The sequence below is a fragment of the Tetrao urogallus genome, assembly GCF_951394365.1.
Source record: "Tetrao urogallus genome assembly, chromosome: 5".
NCBI lineage: Eukaryota > Metazoa > Chordata > Aves > Galliformes > Phasianidae > Tetrao > Tetrao urogallus.
This window is the reverse complement of record NC_136818.1, coordinates 16276666-16294234: the sequence shown is the minus strand read 5'-3', so window position 1 is coordinate 16294234 and position 17569 is coordinate 16276666. Positions and strand designations below refer to the sequence as shown.

The window sequence follows — 17569 nt, the reverse complement described above, 5'->3', positions numbered from 1 at the left end:
CATGAACACAGCAAAACTTAAACAACAGGAGAAAGTTTCTTCACTCGCTTTTCCAAGTATATCTTTTTCTGTTATCACTTTACACAAAGTAGTATTCCTCTGCATTTCTATCTAGTAGCTTCAGTTCCTCCCAGAATTTGTTTTGCGATCTCCTCATCTTTCTTCTCCTGTGTCTGATGTTTTGCTTAGCATTTCTCTCTTATACAAACGTAGCCCTTCCAAATCCATGCTGCAGTGTACTGTATGAATTCCCTGGATAATCCTATGAATCATATGGATCAGCTCCTGCTCAAGTTTTTTTTTCTGCAGATGACCACTTGTTGACAAGCTACTCCTTTCACTACTTACAGATTCTGCTCCATAATGGAGCTTACTTGGCTTTTTGCATTCATCCTGAATGAGAAGCAGTTGTTTTTGCCACCAGCTTCAAAAGGATATAATTACAGTCTGTAACAAGTGCAAGGCAAACTATTTATGAATGCAGGTGGGGTATTTGTGCATATTAATGGCAGTACAATTGGTTGCCTGACAAGAAGGCTATTTTTGTCAGAAAAAAAAAATACGGACGCTTTCACAAACAGTTTTTCTGTACAGACCAACTATCAGTGAGCACCAGAAATTCTGATTGCCTATTTTAAATAAATAACACAAGATTGATAATGTGTAGGTTCACAAGCACGCCTGTTTTAAATGCAGCAGCTCAGATCCCTATATTCTATGAATTAGTGAGACCCAAGAGCACTAGAGTTGATCCCACTGACTCTAGTCTGATCCAACAAGTACTGATAATGTTATTGTACTTTCTTTTTTCAAGCTTTTGACCAAAAAAGTCCGTTTCTGTTTAAGAAAAGGTTTACTTAGTTGTCATTTTTTCCCAGAAGGCTATGTGCTAAAAGAGTGGTTACAGTCTCTTTTCTCACTGCCAGTGTTGAATTCAGGCCCAATGTAATAAACTAAGTGTGGTGAGATTTTTTGCTCTTGTCAGCTCTTGAGTGTTGAGGGGAAATTAAAAGAAAATGATTGAGTGAGGCTGGGATCACATCTAAAGTAATCAGGATGTGCCTTGGCAACTACTGCCTGGTTGGCGAGATTTCAAATTGTCCTCAGGTAGAGAATAGCTTCTGTAACTAAACCACATTTTATTTAATAAAACATAGAGCTAATCAGATCACACATTTTCTGAATTCTTTACTCACGTTTGAAAAAAAAAAAAAAAAGCAAATGAAATCTGTCCTACCAGGTAGTTAGTGTGCAGTTTGGCCTTCTGATATCTTAACACTATGACTGCTGATGCAACTGCAGGTGTTTGTAATTATAGTTCAGATTTTGTCTAGATTTATTTGTGCTCACCAAAGAATGTGCTTACAAAGCACACATCACCTTCTTATTTTTCTTGCAGGGGACTATGGCCTACCACAGCCTTGGTATTTCCCTTTGCAGGAGTCTTACTGGCTTGGTTCTAGAAACCCAAAAGCTGAAAAAACAGCAACAGCTGATGGTAAGTTCTTTTAAAACTCTGGTATTTAGAAATAACTTGGAAACCACTAATCTAGAGGTGCTTATGCAACCACATTTCCAATACACAAATTGCTGCAAAGATTAGTGACAGCCATGTAATGGGGATCTCAGCAGGTGCCTTTGAACTTCTCGTGGTCTGCTATTATTAGAGTTGAGAGAGGTGAGTCAGTGTTCCATCTGAGAGCCAGTAAAGCATGGTTTAACAAGCATCATCAACCTTCCACTCTAACTAAAACCTTTAGAGACATTTGAGGAGTTCTTATTGCACAACATAGCATTTGTTAAGTTAGTCAGAATGGAACAGTGATGATCTTATTTACACTGAGACTCTCACATCTATCTAAACCTGATTATTTCCTAATTTAAACTAATATAACTTGGTTTCCTTTTGATTTGTAAGCAAGATCAAAATTTGTCACCCTTTGACCAATTTGAGTGAGTCCTGAAGTCCTGCTTTTGCACTTGTTTTCTGTGCATTGATACTGATATAGTAAATAGGCAATATTGTGTGGATGATTGTATTTAAATAGGAACTAATGCGTAAAGATGATTAGTGTCTGGAAAAGAGGATTGCTGAAGGTGATACTTTGAAACCTGTCTTAAACTGACAAGTAACAATAAAATTAATGAAAATGTCAGATGAAGAAATAATTCCTTCAGTCTTTTTATTACTATCTTTATCCTTCATCAATTCAAACTACTGGCAAGACAGTCTCATTTCAGGTGAACGTTTTTAGATCAGAAGGGAATTAATCCTATCTGTAAATATGCTGATAATACATCCAGACCTCACATGTTCTGTCAGAAAAGGGGAGGCTATAACATTGTTCTCTTTGAAAAGGCTTTGTCTTACTGCACATTTTGAGACGATGAGCAAGTTTTTCCTTAGACTTGCTGTGAGTCTATTCAGAATGATAGAGGCTTGTCTAGATCATTATAGAGTCTGTTAACTGTTTGTGCTTTGCAACTGCTGCCTGCCAGTTTAGAATATGTGTAGGAAGGAGGAGGAAAGAACTGAAGGAAGACTTGGAACATGTCATGTTCACAGATGAGTGACAAAATTTTCAAGGTACAGACGTCAGGCACTACATCTCATTGTCTTTCTGTGGAATTTGTGCATATCCTGCACAAGAGCTCCTTCGAGTTTCTAAAATTTGGACCATAGTTTCTTGCAGGGTTTTACCATTTTTGTAGTTACTTGGCTTAACCTAAATTTAGTAAAAAACAATTTTTCTGTGTAACTTACTGACTCATAAGTTCTGTGTGTTGTTAATGTATTTCCAGTACAAGAGAGACGCATGATTTTTTAGGCTTAAAAATACCAAAAGATTCAGTTGCTCAGGTAAGCTAGTGGCCTCCACTTTATTGCCAGTTTTTAATACTACTTTTCATATTGCTTCAAAAAACATTTTGCCGAAGTAAAGCCTAGAGTTTATTTTATGAAGTTACAACAGATAGCTGAGCTGACCTGACAGTTCACTGTTGAAAAAAAAAAAAAAAGGCACAGTTTAATAGCCTCTTCTGCAGATCTCATCCTTGTTCTGTTGATGCTGTCCTCAGTACCTATTAACGTTATAAAGTAGATCCTTCTTGAAAGGCAAGTACATGAAAGACAAAGTGATAGTAAATAAAGAACACAGATTAACCAAGAGCAAATCATGCCTAACCAATCTGATTTTCTTCTGTGTTGAAAGCACTGAATTACCGATGAAAACAAAACATCAGATGTCATCAAACCTTTAGCAATGCCTTTAGTGTGAATTCCTGTAGCATTCTGACAGACGGATTAGTTAGACATAGGCTGCTTGAGTGAATAATAAAGTGAATAGAAAATATATTGGACTTGCTGGGCCCAAAGGAGTGTGAACAGCAGTACAAAGCCTAGCTGAGAACCAGTTAGTGGCATCCTCATGATCTAATATTGAGGTCAGTACTGTTCAGTGGCTTCAAATTTGAGTGATGGGAGAAAGTTTGTGGAAGATACCAAGTTCCAAGTTGGAGGAAACAGTGGAGCACAGGGCAGCTATTACAGAGGGACCAAAAGAGAGGCTGTAGAAATGTCTTCACAGAAGCCTTACAGAGTTCAACAAAGTAAATGCATAAATGGGGATAGAATAACCCCATACAACAGTACAGATTGTTCACAACCGGGCTGGCAGATAGCTTTGTAGGCAAGTTCTAATGGACAACATGTTGAACATGAGCCATCAAGTTTTGTGTCTCTGCAGTCAAGAAGACCAACTTCATCCTCAACTTCATTAGCAGTAGTGTAGTCAGAAGTTCAGTGGAAATGATCGTTGCAATCTAGTCCAAGTTCGTGAGACTGTACTTGGAATACTGAGTTGTCTATTTGGGCATCCCTAGTGAAAGGGAGACGTTTAGTTAATGGAGAGCATTAGCAAGGAAAGAGCCACCAAGTTAATTAGAACCTGCAGCATATTACCAAGTGAGGAGGTGCTGAGAGATCTGGATCTGCTCAGCCTTAAGAGAGAAGGCTAAGAGAGAGACAGACTTCTCAGAAGTGCCCAGCAGAAGGATGAAAGGCAATGGATGTAAGGTGGAAAACAGGAATTCTGATTCAATATAAGAAAAAAAGTCTTTACTGTGAAGGTACTGCCAAACAGTGGAACAGGTTGCCCAAAGAGGCTGTAAAATCTCCATTCTTCAAGATAGCTAGCCTGCTCTAAATTGGCCAGTTTCTTATGCCCTTGGAAGCCCTTTCTGATATAAATTATTCCATGAATATCTGATCTAGCATTAGGGCATGCAGATACTTATAACTAAAAACTGTTCTGTCCTCCAAATAACATTGCCTTGCGTTTTCTCAAGCATGGAACATTGGAAAGGCCAACTCCTGTATAGGAAGTTAATGATTCTTACTTATTTCTCTGAAGAATTAAGATTCTTCAGTTCTTCAGCTTACATGAACAGATGTTAAACTTCTTTCAACTTACATTTTCTTTCAAGGATAATACTGGGCATTTTCTTTGTTTTTCATAACTGGTTAATACATTGGAAAGAAAATAGGATAAGAAAATGTCAGATAATGAAGATGCAAGGCTGAAAATTAAACTGGTATATAATTTGGGTAATTTTTAAGTCTTCTACAGAAGTTTTGTTTCGCTGATTTTTCCATTTTTGGTGACTAGGTAAATTTGTTTATGTATCCATTTAATAATTTAATGTGGCTTTGTATACTACAATTCCTTAAAGCAGGAAGTTATGGTGAAGTTCTGTAATAAAATTTAGTCTCAGACCATCTGACAATGCTAGTTGCATTCCAAGGTACCAGCTTGAATCTGTTTTGTAACAGTTGCTTCAGGAGGTCCTTCTTATATCACATTTTTTCATGATTCAGGCCTGTCCCTGTCAGTGATTTTGTGTGACTGTCTACTTTGTGGACGCATGATGTTAGACCAAGTTGGGAAGCCAGAAATTCTTGTACAAAAAACAACACCAACTCACTCACTCTGGCCTGCAGCTAGTCTCTTAATCTAAGTAGTAGTTTGTTTTTCGTTTTACTTTTTAATTTGTTTGTTTGTTTTTCTCTGAGTCTCTATAAACCTGGTAAATATTTGTATAGTTTTTCTCTTATTCTCTGGTGAATAATTTAGTCTGGAGCTGCATGGACAAAGTATAAACATACAAAATGTTCTACTCTTGAATCCATAATTGCAGAATTGTCGGTTTTCTTCCTTAAATGTCTTTTCTGGACACTGAAGCAGACTTTAAGCTAGATGGCTGCAAGTACTGTGTTGATAGTTTCAGTAATGCATTGTGATGATTTATGCTCCTGCAGAGCTCAAGTTTGAGGACTGCCTTCTTTTCCTCAAAGTACCTCTGAAGAGGAAAATAAGTTTTAGTTGATTAAATGTTGGATATTTTTATTTATGTAGAAAAAGCTTCAGAGTCAGAAGGTTGTGTGGATCAAAAGGCCGCGGATGGGGAAAGAAATGAAAGCAGAACAAAGAAATGTGAAGAACCTGAAAAGCCAGAAGTAAAGAATGGCAACCAGGGGAAGAAGGATGGTAAAAACAAACAATGTAAACACAAACGAGAAAAAGAACTCGGCGAGCAGGGGAAGCCTAAGACAGATGTCCAGGACAAAGATGAAATGAATAGTAAGGAGAGAGAGCAATCTGAGTACTTCTCAGACACTGTACTCATTGTACTTAATAACAAAGTAGACATGGGAATGATTGGAGTCATTGCAGAGTATGCAGCTACCAGAGCTAAGCTTAAAAGAGGCACTAACTCTCCTAGCTACTTTCTCACTGACTCCTCTACATTTGAGGTCCCTCAGAATACTTTAGTTGCCACACATAGAAGAGTTTCCTTTCAAGAAATCTCTGTCATTTGTTTTTTTACAATGGAAATACAGGCTGTCTCTATAACAAGTTAGTGTTCTTGCTAAGGGAAGCCTTGAAGAGGCATAAACTTACCTCCTAGAATTAAACAGAACTATACCTTCAGTATAAATACTTGTGCTGAGAGGAAGACAGGAAGGAACAATATTCTTTTCCCCCCACCTTTTTTTTGCCTATCTTTGGTGTGTCTTGCATCTGAGGGTAAAGGCTGGTTTCAAAGGGATTTATCTGAAGTGCTGTGTATCTGTCTCTAGCCTTTTCTGATGCTGACATAAGCCATCACCTAAGAATTACTGAATGACCTGTCTTGTTTTTAAGTGCCAGTGTTTTCTTTTGTGGAGAGCCAGAGTTTTCTGCATGTGATGCTCAGAGGAATGCATATGGATTCTGTAGCAAAAGTAACCACTACAGGCAGCTCTCTCTTGAGAAGATGGAGATAAAAGTAGGGTCGTCACAGCTCCTCACGTAGGCATTGAGAACATGCATTCAGGGTGAATAGAAACAGGACAGGACTTCAAAAGAAAAAAGACAGGCAGAGGGCAAAGGTTACCCAGTCGATCTTCTCCTAGTACTGCCTTATCTTTGTGGTGTGTATTCATCAGCTCTCTGGTTCCAGCTGCTACATGGCCACAAAGGAAGGGCTTTGCCTATCGCTGTAGGCACAAAGAAGCCTTCCTTCCCTTTCAGCCAGCTATGCAGGAACTGAAAGAGATGGATGGAGATGCCAAGAGTGGACCTAGTGTAGTCCAAGGATACTTTTCAGAATGGCTTCAGGATAGCACTGGAGCTTCATATAATAGTAATGGAGTGGGAAATACTTACAATTACTTGACTCAGGTGCAAATCAGTACTAGCAGAAGCTAACAGAGCACAGCAGACAGTATAAATGTGTTCTGACTGCTTGATGTACTTCGAGCATATCGCAAAGCCTCCATCTGCATCCCCTACAAACTCTGCTGCCTAGTAGCAGACCTAGATTGTCAAAAAAATTTTGAGGACATAGAATCAGAGCAATGTTCCCTTTTGCTCACTACCTTTGAGTGATGCAAAACAATTACTGCTCATCTGTGTTTGCCTCAGAACTTGTCAATTACTCTTCCAGGCCCATTGGGTTAAAAGTCTAAATTCCTTCAAAAAGCAGAAGAAAAAGTATTTTATAAGCATAATTTTATTTCAAATAAAGCTACCCCATCTAGATGAATTATTTCATCTACTCCTTAGTATATACAGCTCTCTAGCGTATGATATGTCTGGGACTTTTCCCAAGCATTGTGTGTAATAACAGAGTCTTAAAAGCCACTAATGGATGTGGGGCTGGTTTCACCCAGATGGTATTGGCTGCTTTCCACACAGGCCTGCTGGATACTGAATGATTTAAGTAAGCTGCAATTGCAAAACAAACCTTCCTGCAAAGCCTTAAGTATTCTGTGTAAACAAAAGTGGACGGGAGGGTGGGGGGAGGGATGTCTTTATTTAAATTTCTCAGCTGCCATAATTCATATTGCCCAGGGGCTAATTCACTTCAAAAGAAATTTGTTTTGTCTAGAAGTCGATCCAATAAAAAATCTGAGGATTCTATTTATAAGAATACATTTTTAATCCTGAGAGATAGCCATTCCATGTTCCAGCTCATGTGAGGTACTGCCTAAGTTTAGCTGACCTCGGCAAGGGGGTAAATTTCACCTACCAGGATTAAAGGCAAATCTTGTTTTTTAAAAGCATCATGGTAAAAGAATGCACAGCTGGGCAGATGATTTGAATGGCAGATTTCAGTCCGACTGGAGAGGCAACATGCTGCTTGTTTAGTGTAATCTCTTGGCCTATCTAAGTATCTGTAGACAACTGTATTAAATAATCTGCTACACAGTATAAACAGAAAACTTGTTCAGCTCCACCTGATCCAGTGAGTTTACTTCTCCACAGACCATTGTACTTCTGGGCTCCTTTTCTTCTGCTGCTCATACCTGGGTGAATCTAAGTAAATTGAGCTGCAGTTAAGAATTTTTTTCAGTTAGATGCAGGTCTGACTGGAGAATCTGGCCCTGGCACGTGATGCCATATTTTACTGGGTATGTACTGTTGCCTCTGCACTTACTGATGTGTCATCATCAAAGCAAGGATCAACACATCATTGTATTCTTTTCTCATTCTTGATTTTTTTCTTTTCAAGTAAATACCTTCTGTGAACCTGAACCAACAGGATTGATTCCAGGAGTATGCATTCAGAACCTGGTGAAGATTTTTGCAAACAAGCCTAAGCCAGCAGTAGATAGGATGAATATTACTTTTTATGAAGGCCAGATCACAGCCTTTCTTGGTCACAATGGAGCAGGAAAGACAACCACCATGTAAGTCTACATTTCAAAGCAGCAAATCCCTTGCAGTACTTTGAGTCCTGAGGCGCAGCCTTCCCTTTGCACTCTTCTCTTGTCTCACCACCCCTGCAGTAGACTGACACACGGCATCAAGTTTTTCCCAGAAAGGAAGATGCTGCTCCTAGACAAAGAGGAGGTATTTCGGAGTAGCCAAAGCACTGAGGGGAAGGCGAGTGAGTGAGCGACAAAAGCTAGTGAAATTATAGAAAGTAAGAAGCAGTTATTTCCCCCAACATTCATTTTGCATGTCCAAACTCCCAGTAGGTGAAAATGGAGGAAGATCTGACTGATAAAGCTGAGGATTTGAAAGCTGCTACAGTTTGCACATTTCTGGTTTTTCTGTCTGACTTTGTCAATCATGTTTTTTTAAATGGTTTATAAATTCAGATCCTCTTTAGACAAAAATGTACATACAAAATTACATCCAGATTAAAATATTCCTTTAGTTCTAGAACCCTGGAGTCCCAGGAAGCCAGTCTTCAGGACTGCTGTATTTGGTAAAATAGGATTCATTGGTGAACAAAACATTTAATCAGTCTGTGATGAGTTCACCAAACGCTGAAAGAATTGAAGTGCTTCAGTACCATGCTCTCTAGTTTTTTAATTTAAAAAGACTTATTTCAAATGCACTGTAAGTTGCCTTCAAAATGTTACAAACATTTTTTTTATTCTCTTGATTAAAACAAAAATGTTTTTTGCATTGAAATTTTGGGAACCAAAAAAATCCATTATACCATCCATTTGCAACCTAATCTTCTGCCCCAGTCCGTCTCACAAAAAATAAGGGTGTAGGGCATGTGCCAATCAGCATGGCTAGAGATCTTAAAATATAACTGCTGCTACTGGGCTTCATTTTAGACCCATTTGTGCACAGGAGTAGTGTAACATGCTTAGTAAATTACTCTGAAACAGAACCATACAGTCTGGTTTATCAGAAGTTCAACACATTAGCAGATCCGGAACATTCTCATCACAGTAGGGCGAGAGTATGTATTTGTATGTTTTTCCATTAGAGTTTTCTTCTAAGCCCATAATAAGAAGTCATCACGCTCCATCTAGTGGAATCATGCAAGATGTCTTCTTTATCTGGACAGAAGGATGAGTGAGTGGGCATTTCTTTTTTTTTTTTTTTTTTTCTCCCAGGTCGATAGTGACAGGCCTCTTCCCACCTACTTCTGGAACTGTGCTGATTGGTGGCCTGGATATTCAAACTCACATGGATTCCATTCGACACAGACTAGGCATGTGCCCTCAGCACAACATCCTGTTTAATCAGTATGTATCATTTCATTCTAGTTTTCAGAGTTAAGGTGTATGAGTGGCTTATCACCACAGCCTGTATGGTTTCTCTTGCTGTGCTGATAGTAGGTGTATCTCAGAGGTACTAACTCTTAACACACCTGTGAGATAGCTATTGTTGGTCCGCAGTAGAATTCTATTGCATCATTTAGCTGGGAACAAAGAAGGCTGCAAAGATGACTGTTCTTTGTATTGTTTTATGCTGTAGTGTGGATTGGCAGGAGTTCAACTTGGTGATTCATGCGCTATACTTTAGGACACTTTTTTTTTTTTTCCTGAAGGACAAAGGTCTGGACCAAGAGGGTAGCAGCAGGATATTTTTGTGCCCATTTTGCACTACCACGCAACAATTGGCTATCTGATGATTTGCAGCCTCACTGCCATCAGTTTCTGGTCATCCCAGCAGCAGCCTTTCTTCCTCACTACTGCTGTCCATGTTAGCTTACATTTTATTATGGTACATGGGTAGCTTGATGCCTACTATGCCTGTTCCTCTGGTAGCAGTTTCTATTTTGAAAAGACAGAGGAAGGTCCTGTGACACTAAGTGAAGTGTGTTGATACTGAACAATATCTATGATTCAGATATGGGGCAAAGCAGCCTCTCCTTCTTCAGCACAATCTATCTATAGCTATTTTTTTGTTGTTTGGAAAAAAATCTGCTGATTTGTTTAAAGTACCTTGGTGCTTTTCCGTCTGATTTCACAGCCTTACTGTAGCAGAGCACATCTTGTTCTACTCCCAACTGAAAGGAAGATCCAAGGATGAAGCTGAGCAAGAATTGGAAATGATGCTAGAAGACATGGGCCTCATTCATAAAAGGAATGAAGAGGCTCAGAATTTGTCAGGTGCCCACCAGATTTTTTGAAGTTTCTTTTTCTGCTGTTTTTTTCTTGCCTTTAAGTGATGAACTCAAGTATTGAATTCCATATTTAAGGCTGCATTTTGCCACATCACCATGCACTATGGTGGTCTTCACTTTCAAAGATATTGCTTAATGGAAGTACACAAATAGTAAAGCTGACACTACCTTTCCTTAAAGTTTCTGCTTCTAAAAATTTGACATTCAAATATATTTAAAATTGTTCTATTTAAACAAATATATCAAAAATATATCTATCAGTGTAAGAAAAAAAAAATACAAATACAAAATATAAACAGCAAAATCAATGTCTACTATTTCAAGGCAAATTAAATATTATGCCACCATAGAATCACCAAGGCTGGAAAAGACCTCCAAGATTATCTAGTCCAACCATCCACCTACCACCACTATTTCCCCACTAAACCATGACCCTTAATGTCCCATCTAAACGTTTCTTGAACACAGGTAATTGGTCCCCTGATCCCCTGCTTGGGTCAATAAGAATAATGCAGAATACTCCTTTAATTCTAGAAGTAAAAGTGCAAGTAGTGTATCTGAATATACTTAATTCCAGATTCAAAAGCTGAGTTGAATAAACAGCCAGGAACTCTTATACTACTTTGTCCAGTTTGCCACTTTAAAAGTTGGCCAGTTTCACATGAAAAATCTCTGATCTTCATCCTTTTGCTTTAGAAAATGTCACGCTGAAGTGATAAATTCCATTTAAAAAGTTGCTTTGTACTTCACAATAAAAATGTAACCATTGATTCAGCTTTGTAGAAGCATTTCTTTTTCAGGATGGATTTTGTTTTATTTGTACCAATTTGTCCCAACTCTGAGAAGCTCTGGAAGTTACATCCCTACCTCCTGCATAGTTCATTTCAGATTCCTGAATGTCCTCTTGTAGGTGGAATGCAAAGGAAACTGTCTGTTGCCATTGCTTTTGTTGGTGAAGCAAAAGTGGTGGTCTTGGATGAGCCCACTTCTGGAGTTGATCCATATTCTAGGCGATCTATCTGGGATCTTCTGCTGAAGTACCGTTCAGGTAAGAGGTTTGAGTGAGTGAACTGAGTTTTTAAGAACCTGTTACAGACTCTGTACAGATACAGTGCCTGCTTTTTAAAACATGTTAGTGAAAGGCATACATGCTAATAGGGTTTTTTGAGCAGACAGCTGTGGTTGTTGTGAATTGTGAGTACAAGCTGGGTACAGAAAAAGACCCTGCATTAATTGCCAAAAATTATGTGCCATTTTGAGTTCCTGAGAGAGTCCTTCTTCCCTTAAGGCAGAACCATCATCCTCTCAACCCATCACATGGATGAGGCAGACATCCTTGGAGACAGGGTAGCCATCATATCCCAAGGGAAACTGTTCTGCTCAGGCTCTCCTGTATTCCTCAAGAACTGCTTTGGATCTGGCTTCTACCTCACCCTTGTTCGCAAGGTGAAGAACACCAGAACTGGAAGGAATGTAGTAAGTATGCTCTTTCCTCCTTGCACGTGTAATCTGAAACATTCATGTTCATGCCCTGCACCAAAGTAGAAAGAAATCAAGTGCTACTTCAGACTGTAAAACTGAGTCCAGAATAAAGGAAGCAATGACAAAGTTTGGTAATACCTCATGAAATTATATGTCTGCATGAAAATATCTTTAATAATGTTATCTGATTTTATGAATATAAATTCAGCAGGGCAAGCTCAGTGGACATGAAGCCTTCAGTGGTCTATAGTTCACTTTCTTCAGTTATGCATACTAGGGCATTAGCCTGTCAAGTTGCCTCTGTGCATATACTGGTCTTTCTGCCTGAAGTATACTGGTTGTAAACATAGTGTTCTGTTGAAAGTAGCTCAAATACCAGGCAAGTAGAAATTAAATTCTACTTATAGAACATACTCATAGTTAATCAGACTGAGAATTGAGAAGTATGAATCTGGATTATTTCTGCTGTTGGTAGCACTTTTAGTCTTAATACCAATATGATCTTTATACTTATGGCCACTGTTCTTTGCTTTTTCTCAGACATTTTCATGTTATTTAAAACTGATGGACACAACTTGTGCAGGAGGATTTATGTTTTCTGTGTTGCTGAATTCAGTTCTCAAATGACTTTCAGTGCGGTGTTCCAGATGACATACTTTTCACTGATTGAAACTGGTGAACCCTTACATCTTATTTGCATGTATCTGAAGCACTTCCATTTTTCCTTCTGTTGCTTGTCCGTGCTAGTCACTTTGTAGCTGTGGATCTCAGTGTTCCTGCTCCTGTTCCGGCTGCGCACACAACAATGAAGAAGGAACTCAAGAACAGGAGCTAGGTGGTAAGATGTGGGATGGTTTAGCATTCTGGCACCTGGCAATGTCTCCTGTTGTGCTGCAGTCTCACCCCCGCAGATCGTTGCTGCTGAGGTGCACTTTTCCAGCACTTGTCTAACATTTGTATTTAATTGTAAAAGTCAGTAAGGTTTTTTTTATGCTTTTGCATACCATTGTCCCTTTTTGGGAGAGATCATATAGTGTCAGACACAGCTGCTGAACTGAAAGTTTGTGTGCTTTGAAAGTATAGACTGAATTTAAAACAACTCTGCACCAAATATGTTTTATTTGACAATGAAAACTGAAGCATGTCTAGAGCAAAGAAAAGTGGTTTTCTCAGACAAAGTCAGTTTCACCTTTTTATGTCAAAGAAATTAAGTAGATATTCCTGAAGGTCTTGTGTTTTACTACAGACCTGAAGTAGTTCCCAGTACATCATTCTGAAACCGTAATTAGGAACATGGTCCAGTCAATCTACAGAATTAACTGAGGTACCTTAAAGCTACATCATAGAACGATTTGGGTTTTTTTGTATAGTACAAGCAACGGCTTCTGAAATCGTGCTGTGCATGATTATATATACATTCTTGGAACACTGTTTTGACTTTTCACAGGAGATTTGAATGAACTAGCAGAAGTAATTCATCATCATATCCCAGAAGCAAAATTAATTGAAAATATTGGTCAGGAACTTGTTTACCTTTTGCCCAATAAACACTTTAAACAGCGATCTTATGCCAGTCTCTTCAGAGAACTGGAGGAAACACTGGATGACCTGGGACTTAGCAGTTTTGGAGTTTCAGATACACCACTTGAAGAGGTAACAGATTAAAACATTTGCTGATCTTACTGTGTGTTCCCCAAATGTTTTCTGACACTGTTCCTGCTCTTTAACAAGTAACCTTACTAATTCCTAAATATCCTTCAAAACCTGTCACATGTGCTGTAGCACACTCAGAAAGTCATTAGAATAGACATAAGGAAGGGATCCAGGCCTGACTGTACGTTAGCCTTGTGGAGCGTAGCTCATTAGCCTGAAATCTCTTTCTTTGTATCTAAGTTGTTCACTTCTTTATTTTCTGATATATTTCATGAGAGATCTCTGATTGTGTAATAAGCAATACTGAAAAGGTACCAAGTTTTTTTTTATGGCACATATGGTATATTGTGTTTCAGATCAGGTTAATGTTCTGTTCCTAACCAGATGTATCTGTCTGTGGCAGGTTTTCCTAAAGGTCACAGCAGAAGCTGACCCTGAAGTGCAAAAAGCAGGTATAAATCTATGTATCAGTATTTAATAAATTTTCTTGTGGTTGGTCTGTATTCTAAGTACCAAGTATTAAGAAATTCTCACCAAAATGCATTTGGTCAGAGAACACCTGTTTTTAGGTCTTGACATGATATATGAGAAAGCAGATGAAGTTAGCAGAAATACTTTTATTTTTACTGGATGAAGGCCTTAGCTCTGCAAGTAAAAATGTAAGATCCAGCCCCCAGATATCAATTGTTTTTGTAAGAAATGTTTTGGTGACCATTAGTCCATTAAAAACATACAGGATTAACTAGTTAATCCAGCCGAGTAAGAGTGTTAACCTGTATGATGATGCTGGGTACAGCTGCACTGCAACAACTGTAATTAAAGCAATCTGCTGATGTGATATATACATTTGTTAAAATCTGGAGCTCAGTGAAGTGTTTGTGTTTGCATATATGGAAGTAATCATCTTCTCTGTAACTTTTCATCTGGATAACTCCTATTATTAAGTGCATTTCTTAATGTAGGAGACACTCCAGAAAATGATTCAACTCCTGGCAAAATTTCTACTGAGAACAAAACAGCTGAACAGACTCCAGTGGAAACCAATGACACTTCTCAAATGCCAGGCATAGCAGGAGATCAAAATGAAGGCAAAGGGTCCCTGCAGTATAAAGGTTTTCAACTTGTGCATCAGCAGTTCAAAGCACTGTTCATCAAACGTTTCCACCATGCCTCCCGCAGCTACAAGGACTTCCTAACACAGGTATTGTCTTACTGCTGGTGTCCTTGACTGTTTTCTCACAGTGTTCTTAACACTGCCTTTCCCAGCACAGAGGTGCTGTAAGTAGTCCATAGCTGTTCTGAATTATGGTTCCAGCTGTTCTGCCTCTCACCGTTTTTCTTTATGCCTGTAATCTGTAATCCTCACCAAGTACATGATTTAATCACTATCAACCCAGCATACAGTTCTTTGACAACCAGAGTCTTAACTGAAATCGTTGGAAATGAAATAGTTGGTGGATGGTAGCTAAACCAAATCCTGCTGTCCTGTCTTCATTTATGTGTGAGTTGTATACTGTGTCACTCTACAGCGTATGTCTGAGTGTGATGTTTTCATGTCCCCTGCAGATTGTCCTGCCTGCTAGTTTTGTGTTGCTGTCTTTAGTGCTTACAGTCATTATTCCTCCATTTGGAGAATATCCTGCCTTAACCTTAGACCCTTGGATCTATGGACAACAGTTTACTTTCTTCAGGTATGAAGAATCAATGAATAAATATACTGTAAATCTGTCATATGCACTCACTAGCATTTAGGATCATGAGGCTCTATCTTATTAGGCTATCCTCATTCTGTGTAGTACAAGAAAGGAGGAATTCCGCAGCAAATCTCAAATAGCATGAAACTGGCGCAAGTGCGGAACAGCTGCTAGTATATCTAACCAGCAGGACTCAGTTATTATATGTGTTTTGTATTCTCCTTTTCCTACCTGAGTTCATGACTTCAGCACATAAGAAGTTAGGTATCCTAACGGGACATCCAGTACAGTAAGAAATTTGACTGTTCCTCATATGCTATTGAACTACTCCTTTATTCATTATCTTATATTACAAAGAACAAGATTCAAACTTATCTTTTGACCTGTGATAGGATTATTTATAATCAGTACGTATTTGAGTACAGCTTTGAAAACAAGATGAAAGCAGAGAATCTTAGGTTTTGTAATGCTGGTGCTTAGCTGTTTCAGCCTGTGCTCCATGATGCTAGATGATTCTGAAATATTGCTGTCTTTCATCAATTGCTTATGTATATTCTAGTTCAACTATTTTAACTATTTCCAATGGAGAAAGTCTCGTCTTCTTCCCTTAGCAATGAGCGTCCTGGCAGTGAGCAGATGGTCTCCCTCACTAATGCTTTCTTAAATAAACCTGGATTTGGAAATCGCTGCTTGAAGAATCAGTCTTTTTTGTAAGTTACCAGCTAATATCTATTGAAATAGACGAGTAGGATATCACCAGTAGTGCTGGAGTAGTGGAAAAATAATTAGTTGGCTTGACATTTTGCTAGAGCCAACGCTTCAGATTTGTTCTAGGCAAGAATATCTGGTATTGGGTCAAAAATAACAAACAGCAAGAAAATATTTCCTCTGGGTTAAAAGTCAGTCACAGTGCTACATGTGAATAACTGGAAGCTCTTGTGGCCTTGTATTAGGAGCAACTTTGAAATGTGTGAGTAAGAGATTGGAATCAAGCCCAAATCTTCACAGCTTCCCTGGCATTTTCCACATGTAAGTGCCTTCAGATTCCTCTTGTTTCCAGTGATGTTTGGAAACAACATCTTCAGCAGTTGCTTGGATAGTGAAGTACTAATAGGGCAGTCTTTGTGATTCAGAGTTTTTTTTCACTCTGAATTGAGAATTGCATCAGTAGATCTCTTTATTTAATGTTAAATTTATATTAAGTTAAGGCCTATGTGCCCTGATTTGAAGTATCACTGTGACACTCTTCTTTGCCATTCATTTTCTCCTACCTTTCTCTCAGCCCTGATATCAGCAGCTTGATTTTTGTGGCTATTTTCTCTTCTTTTTGTACAGAACAAGCCAGGAGGAGACATTAAAAAAAAAAAAAAAAAAAAAAAAAAAAAAAAAAAGAGGGAGGGAGAGAGAAAAGATACTGCACGAGTAAGGAGAAAAGAGAAAGATATCTCCTTGCAAAGGTGTCTCCTCACTGATTTTTCTGTGTACTGATTCGTCAGACAGTTTCTTTGTTTCTTCAGTTTCCCATCTGTAACCTGAAGGCATTAAATTTGGCAGAAGTTTGGAGGGAGATTGTACTTATGTTTATCAAGGACTAGAAAGTGATGTTATTATTCATAAGTCACTAGACAAGATCTGAAGGTGTCTAGTGAAAACATTGTGATTTTTGTAGATTTTTCAGCTCTTAAAGTTCATCTCTTAAAGTACAAGTAAAAGACTCCTCCTCTATGCAGGAACTACCCATGCAACAATATGCCTACTGCCTGGAATACACCTGCTGTTCATCCTAACCTCAGCAGCCTCCTGCTGATTCAGAAGTGGAGCTCTGAGAATCCTTCGCCTTCCTGCAAGTGCAGCACTCACAAGAAACTAACTATGCTGCCAGAATGCCCTCCAGGAGCTGGAGGCCTCCCACCACCACAGGTAGCGTCCCTGTGCTATCAGTACTTTTAGAAAAGTTTTGCAGTAAGTGGTAGAAAAGGGATTAGTGTTAAGTATCTTGCCATGGAAATATACATGGAAAGAACTGAGTATGGTTTTTAAGGGAGCAGGAACAGTTGGAGGTATGAGCTTGCACATAAAAATCATATGAGATATGATGACTGTTTTCATTCAACTTGCAAGCATTTCATTCAGAAGAACATCACAAAAAAAATTAACGATCAATCAAATATAAAAAAAAAAAATAATTCTTACCCCAAAAGAACAATTCTATGTAAGTGATTCTGTTTCCTCAAGAGATGGAAAGAGAGAAGGGAGGGAGGGAGGGAGGAAGGAAAAATGTCATAATTTGGAAGACTGTGGAGTAGAGTCATCTCATTTAG

General features: G+C 38.6%; 1 protein-coding gene across 1 annotated transcript in view; it reads left to right on the top strand.

Moving 5' to 3' along the window:
• The window catches only part of ABCA4 (ATP binding cassette subfamily A member 4), a gene marked incomplete at both ends in the record, with an annotated part of 65842 nt that overhangs the window by 28783 nt on the left and 19490 nt on the right, over positions 1–17569 (top strand). Inside the window, 14 exons of the mRNA XM_079535275.1 lie at positions 1400–1498; positions 5415–5639; positions 8056–8233; positions 9404–9535; positions 10266–10405; positions 11330–11467; positions 11708–11895; positions 12649–12739; positions 13349–13554; positions 13958–14006; positions 14517–14755; positions 15121–15245; positions 15860–15958; positions 16979–17168. Coding sequence (XP_079391401.1) covers positions 1400–1498; positions 5415–5639; positions 8056–8233; positions 9404–9535; positions 10266–10405; positions 11330–11467; positions 11708–11895; positions 12649–12739; positions 13349–13554; positions 13958–14006; positions 14517–14755; positions 15121–15245; positions 15860–15958; positions 16979–17168 — 2099 coding nt within the window. The remainder of the gene's footprint in view (positions 1–1399; positions 1499–5414; positions 5640–8055; positions 8234–9403; positions 9536–10265; positions 10406–11329; positions 11468–11707; positions 11896–12648; positions 12740–13348; positions 13555–13957; positions 14007–14516; positions 14756–15120; positions 15246–15859; positions 15959–16978; positions 17169–17569) is intronic.